General features: G+C 43.5%; 1 protein-coding gene across 8 annotated transcripts in view; it reads right to left on the reverse strand.

Moving 5' to 3' along the window:
- ppp3cca (protein phosphatase 3, catalytic subunit, gamma isozyme, a) overlaps positions 1 to 5,196 on the reverse strand; it is a 28,887-nt gene extending 23,691 nt beyond the window's left edge. For 2 of the 8 annotated variants that reach the window (XR_003984055.1, XM_030416933.1), the window contains exon 1: positions 987 to 1,108. Coding sequence is in view for 7 of the 8 variants with exons in the window: in XM_030416933.1 (XP_030272793.1) it covers positions 987 to 1,074 (88 nt within the window). In the remaining variant the exon portion in view is untranslated. Of the gene's footprint in view, positions 1 to 986; positions 1,109 to 4,324 lie in introns of those variants that run through there. The other 6 variants (XM_030416938.1, XM_030416936.1, XM_030416937.1 and 3 more) reach the window with 5 other exon arrangements.
- Positions 5,197 to 6,592: the final 1,396 nt, after the last annotated feature.

The raw sequence follows: 6,592 nt of genomic DNA on the forward strand, positions 1-6,592 counted from the left end.
TATTTAGCCAATAAAATGAAAAAAAGAAAAAAAAGGCTCAAAGTGACGCTTTCAAATAGCTTATTTTGTCAAACAAACAGACCAAAAACCAAAGACTCTTCATTTACTATCATAACTGGCAGAAGATGTAGTACATCCTTACATTTAAGTAGCTGAAACCAGCAAACCTTTGAAATCTATATTTGCAAAATGACTGACACAATTATTTGATTATCAAAATAGATACCAGCTAATTTCCTTTCGATTGACTAAATGATTCATCAACTTATTGTTGGTGCTCTAATAGGTAGTTTTCTCTAATGACTTAGGAGATTACAAATTAATCCAATTATCCATAATGAAACATCAATGCAGTGAATTATATTAGGTGTTAATTAGAGCCCGGCTGATATTTTTGGAACTGATGCCGACACAGGTACTAGGAAGTCAAAGTTTCTGATACATAGGTCCAAACACTTGCTCAAAAAATGTGTTACAGAGGCAGGATACAGATGGAGGAAGCTCTATTTCTGCATTTAAGTCTCTAAAATTAGTTAGCATATCAGGAGACATACCCACTGATGGCCATATCTGTGAAAGGTCAATATCCACCAACATATCTGGCATGCTCGTGTGTTAATATATGAAAAGTGGTGTAATCAAACTATTGTAGATTTAGTACTGTAACACTGGCAACAACTTCACCACTTCATAAAACTCCCGGTCGGAGCAGATAGCTGCCAACTAAGCTGCACTTGTTCAAAACAATAGCAGAGTTGGATCCAAGCCTTCTAACTCACAAGGCTTGTGAGGGATTACAGCTGGTATGTCTAATAACAGGCCAGGCACACACCAAACGCATTATGGCACCAATTAAATCTGGTGTAAAGCTAGCCAGGTAGGTTTTTCAGCACCGTCTTTGAAGCGAGCAGAGACATTACATAGACAAGTGCCAAAATAGCTCAAACAGCCCAAACAAAGAAATTAGCGTAAAAACCACAGGAAACCTTGCCGCAGTTCATCCTGGATTCCTGACATCATCACATCCATCCACAGGTGAGACCACAGGACACCCTGTGCCATCAAATGTGACATAAATACCAATATCAGCCTGTTTGAAATCAGCACCACTTATGTGATAAGCTGCGCCAGTGGCAATGAACAAGAAGAGGAAGGAGAGCGAGGCATTCTGAGAATGTTGTCACACCCACACAGAGCGAATCAAAGTGCAGTATGAAAAAAAGCGTTAATGAGTTTTTTAGTGTGGGTGCATTTGCTAATCAGTGATGCAGTGCAGAGGTAGCCTCAAGTATTTCTCACCAAGGACTGTGTCTCAGTCTGGACTGGAGGAAACGTTTTAGAGCTCAGAAGCTGACCCACTGATGCGTGCATATTAATACACGCTGTTAAATGTATTTCCTGGTGCAACAAAGCAAAGGAACAGTGAATGTGGGTCTGCAGGAGGTGTTTGAGTCTGTGCAGGAGATGCAGGTAACTGACGTTCGTTAGGCCACAGACTACAGTCTGGCCTGCGATGAAAAGGCTACAACACAGCTCCAACTTGGCTAGCCTATGCCGGGGACAAGCTGTCATGCGTTGACCAGTGTGGTATAAATAAACAGTAAGTGCTCCCAGGCCTATGAGGCACGGCCGCGGAGAGAGCTGTAAGCTGAGGTACGAGCCTTAAGAACAGATTAGGTAAAGCCTCTATTAGCAAGAGCTTCCAGATTCAGGGGCTGTTTACTTAAAAGCCTCGTCACACTGGAGGAAGCCTCCGGTACCAACAAAAGCAGACTCGGTGAAAACACGACGACACAGAACGGGATACATAATGGCCATGAGATAACCAGACCATGAAACATTTCAGGCAACAGCCACGCTCACCAAATTTACGAGCATTTGCCTGGAGGCTGGCAGTAATTACCCCGGGCTGGACAATAATAGCTGATCTCTGCGCCAAAGAACTGAACACTCCTTCCAACTGAACGGGAACGATCCCTCCAGCCCTCCAATAATAATAACAACAATAATGATAAATTCTGGGTTGGTTTGCCTGTACAATCAAGGCTGGACCAGTCTGTTCAAACACAGATACTAATGAATCTCTGGCTGCCAGTAAACAGCATTACTCAATCCAAACACACTATAGCAGTGTGTGTGTGTGTGTGTGTGTGTGTGTGTGTGTGTGGAAAGAAAACAACGGCGCAGACAAAGTGACGTGAGAAACTATATTTTCCAGCACACAACCCCATGAAGAAAAATGTTTGGTTAAAAATAATAAGCTGCTGCCACCGCCCCTGACTCTGGCTTCTTATTAGAGACTGCCTGGCCTAATTAGCATTAATGTTTGATGAACTCTTCAAAACCACACACACACACACACACACACACACATACATACATAGACACACACACACACACACACGTCGGAGCCACTGCTGCACTGCATCAACACCCACGCTGTCTGGCATGACAACAAACGACTCAAGAAACAAAGACGCGACTATCTGCCGTCCTGCCCGGCGAGGATAGTGTTTTGGACAGTGAGATGAGCCGGGGTCTAGAACATGTTCGTTATTGTTTCAAAATCGACACAATAGAGGAGGATTGAATTACAAAGATGCGGCTGGGTAGAGATGAATGGAGCAGACCGTGGCTGGATGAATCATGAAGTCCACTTCAGATTGCTCTAATTATCAGTGAATGCATTACCACTCGCCAAGCCAAACCGCCAGGCCTCGTGTTCATTCTCTTTATATGCTATATGTCTTATAGCTCTTTGGTTTTGATGTCAGACGCGGTGGCGATCGTTCTGACACGCAGAAGCAATCCAGATCAATTTGCATCAATCAAGTGGACATGGATCTTTGTCACACCGAGCAGTGAGATTTTTAAAAAAATCAAATGGAGACAAGCCAAGTTGTCAGTAAGTACAGGTGGCATCACACAACTGTTAGTCTACAGCGTGTTCACACACCACGCAGGGAGGGAACATCAGATCAAATGACCCAGTGATTGAGCCACCAGGTCAGGTACAACACTCAGCAGCGAATGAGCTTAACTGTTGACTTACACAAGCAGAGCAGAGCTTTAGTCTTACGTCGTCTACCAGTTAAGCCCTCTTACAGCCACCGGTTACACTGGAAACACACTCGCAGCCAACACTACTTTCATGCATTTGTATTACATTTAACAAAACATGCTGATGTCTGGCTTTTTGGACAGTTTTGGGGTCCCGCCCTGAAGCCAAGCTGTCTTTACCCCCCCCAGTCTATACCTCCTTCTTCTCCCCTTGTCACGTTCCTATTCTCTCTCTCCACCATGTGGCTGGCCATGTTGGGAACATCACTGGGGAGATTCTTTCCACAATTAACTCACCCTCTCCCTACTGGCTCACACATCAGCATTCCAGTCCCCCTGGCAGGACACTCTCCCAGCGCCCTTGCAGACAGACAGGGATGTGGGCTGCGCTGGCATTAAGGAGTAGTGGTGATGGTGGCAGGGGTGGGGTTGGGTTTTTCTCTCTCTCTCTCTCTCTCTGTCTCTCTCTCTTGTCTTTGGAGCTACATCACACTTGGCGCTCGCTGTCCCGTCTTGGACAGACACAACACATGGTGTCCTGCCCGTCCGACGAGCCACGGCAACCTCAGCGTGGAGGAATCCATCTTGTCTGAGCAGACCTTGGGTACTCTCATGACTGAGTGGGTGAGGAGTGAGTGACTGACAGCATTATGAACTTCATCCATCCTAAATGTCAAGGAGGTCTGGCACCGATATAGGACTTCCTGCTATGAGATGTTAAATAACACACACCGAAAAGGGGGGGGGGGGGGGGGGACTCCGGAGACCTTTTAGAAGTTCAGTCCGATGCAATCATAGAAAGGAAGCCCTCGTTCACCCCGAGACACTGATATCTGAGCATATCCTTGTCAAAAGAAAGTATTTAGACACTGATATGGATGTGAATATAGTGGTAAATACAAAAAAGCATGATAAACACTGTACACTAGTTAAAATTAGTCCCTGAACCACAGATATCTGAGCATCTCCCTGGCAAAAGAAATGATTTAGACGCTATTATAGATGTGAATTTACTGTCCACCACTCAAAATGAGTTGGTGGTTGTTTATTCTGTGACATGTCCGGATTGTTATAATGTGAATATGCTCATTTAATTTGACTTTTATTGCACATCCCAATATCTGAGTAGTATTTACACAGCTTCTGTCTGATAACACTACACTGTATTTCAGCCTTTTCGACATCCAGACAAACTTACCACCCCACAAAAAGCTACAGGTGGTTTCACCGTTTTATAAACGTCTGCATGTCACACAACACTCACCTTTCACCAGCCGCTCCGTCGTGGACTGTTTCTCCTGTTTGTCTTTGTCTTTATCCTTTCCTGACATCTTCGCTCAAAAAAAGGGTCGGAAGGCTAATTTGTGGAGGAGGAGGAAGAGGAGGAAGAGGAGAAGGAGGAGGGGGAATCAGAAGAAGCTCTCCTGCCAGCTAGCCCCGGAGACAAGCTAGCACATCAGCTCGGCCGTCAGCTCCGTCTCGACTTCAGTTTGATGGTCGGAGGAGGCTAATTTAATATTTCCTCTCCCCCCCAACAAAACAGTGAAGATTAAGCCAGCTAGCGAAAGGAGCTCTAACTAGCCCTTGTTGTGGTGGAAGTGCTGGTTTCGCCTTGGCTAATCACCTAAGCTAGCTTCGCAGCCAACGGTTAATTAAAAAAAGCACAAAGTAGTAATGTTGACACGCGCAAATTGTCAGACACGTTAAAAAACAACACGGGATTTGCTGTGAAATAGTTGTCAAGTACAGCAAAACAAGCACCAGCTGGATGTTAACCCAGAGGGAGAGGCTGCCCCGTTAGCAGCTAATCCGATTTAGTTACTCTTTTTTCAGCTAGTTAGCCGGCTAACATCTTAACGTGTTGGCAAGTCGGCGGACAGGCGAAGACAGCGACGGAAGGAAGACTCATCGTCCGTTTGTAGAGAAGAAGAAAAAATGACAGTTGGTTTGTTTTTGGTGTGTTCACAACAAACACAGAGCAGGTCCTTCCCTTCCTTCCCCCGAGGTGCGGACAGCGTCTCCACTTCAGTGTGTCTTCCTCCTCGGATTAGACTGTAATCTGACAGTGAGTGAGGAGCCGCGGTGGATTTCCTACAACATGGTGGTAGTCGATGTGACGTGACTATGGAAACGTAACACGTGGTTCGGAGGTGCGTTTACAAACACGCACCTTAAAGTTGGTTTCTTTGGTTCTGCTCGCACAGGTGTGAACATAAATAGTGTTGGAGGAAGCTGTAAGTGTTGCTGCACTTCAGGAAAAGCTTCTTAAACAAATGTTGTGTCAAATAAATTGATGTATTCTGTAGTTTACAATAATTTTTGTTGTCTTGGCTTGTTGTGGAATTTTTTTCCTGACTGCATCTGAACGCACCATGAGGTTTCCTTGAGTTAAAGGTGCATTATGTAGTTTTGGGGGAAGAATTTGAATCAGAGGAGAAAGATCCTCATCAGTCATGTTTCCAATAAATGCTGAGTGAATTTTTAAGTGATTACGATGAACTTTCAGTTGGATCGCAATGAGGTAATCTATTTTATAGGTGATTTAATATGTGATCACACCCGAGCACAGGCATTTATAATGACTATATAAAAATAGCAGTCTTTTTGCTGACGGTCTCGTTAACATTTAAAAGCTCCTTGTAGTCACTTTAAGCAAACTTTTGAGAGTCCACAAAAAATCACCAAAAATTAAAAATGCAAATCTGGAACTAGGCTGTAATTTTGTGAGACTATGACGCGGTTTAGGCTACAGAAGTAAACAAGGCAGGAGACAGAATGCGGAAGGTCTTTAAGGAATTACTTTTGATAAGCCATCTAAAATGTCTGCTATGTTTCTTTTGTGGATGAGGCATTCAAGGAATCTTCTGGTCACCTCATCGGTCCACACATGCCTGCTGCTTACAAACATGTTATTTACAGACAGCGGAAACAGCTGATCAGTCGTTTGACTTTAATGTTCACTACGTCAGAGTTTATTCTGCAAATTCTGCACTTTGCACATTAACTCTGATTTGCAAAAAACACCTCAAGTGAGCAAACAAACTTTTTTGTGAAATAGAGGACCGATTTTCTAATGCAATGTTCTTCAAAATGCTTCTGGAAACTATTGTCTGATTTTTTCTGTTTTTAAAATAAACTAAATAAACAAACTTTCTTTGTTTTCACAACTGAACAAACAAACTGTCCTTAAAGGGGCACTATGTACTTTTGGAAAAGAAAGGTGGCAGGGTCCGCCACAAGTAAACAAAGTAAAACAATATAAACTGTGTTGTCCTTTAAGGTCCGTTCATTCAGTCATAAAAACAAAGGCAGAAAAATAATCAATCAATTGATTCCAATTAAAATGTCTTCCCTAAAACTACAGAGTGCTCCTTTAAAGGACAGCACAATTTAACTCTGTTTTACTCTGTTTATATGTGGCAGACCCCGCCACCTTTGTAGCTCCAAACTGTGTTCTGGGACCTTAATGTCCTCTGAGAGCAGCTTGTTTATTCAGTTATGGACAAAAATGAATATCTCTGAGTTTGTGTTA

This window comes from Sparus aurata, chromosome 5, assembly GCF_900880675.1.
Source record: "Sparus aurata chromosome 5, fSpaAur1.1, whole genome shotgun sequence".
Taxonomy (NCBI): Eukaryota; Metazoa; Chordata; class Actinopteri; order Spariformes; family Sparidae; genus Sparus; species Sparus aurata.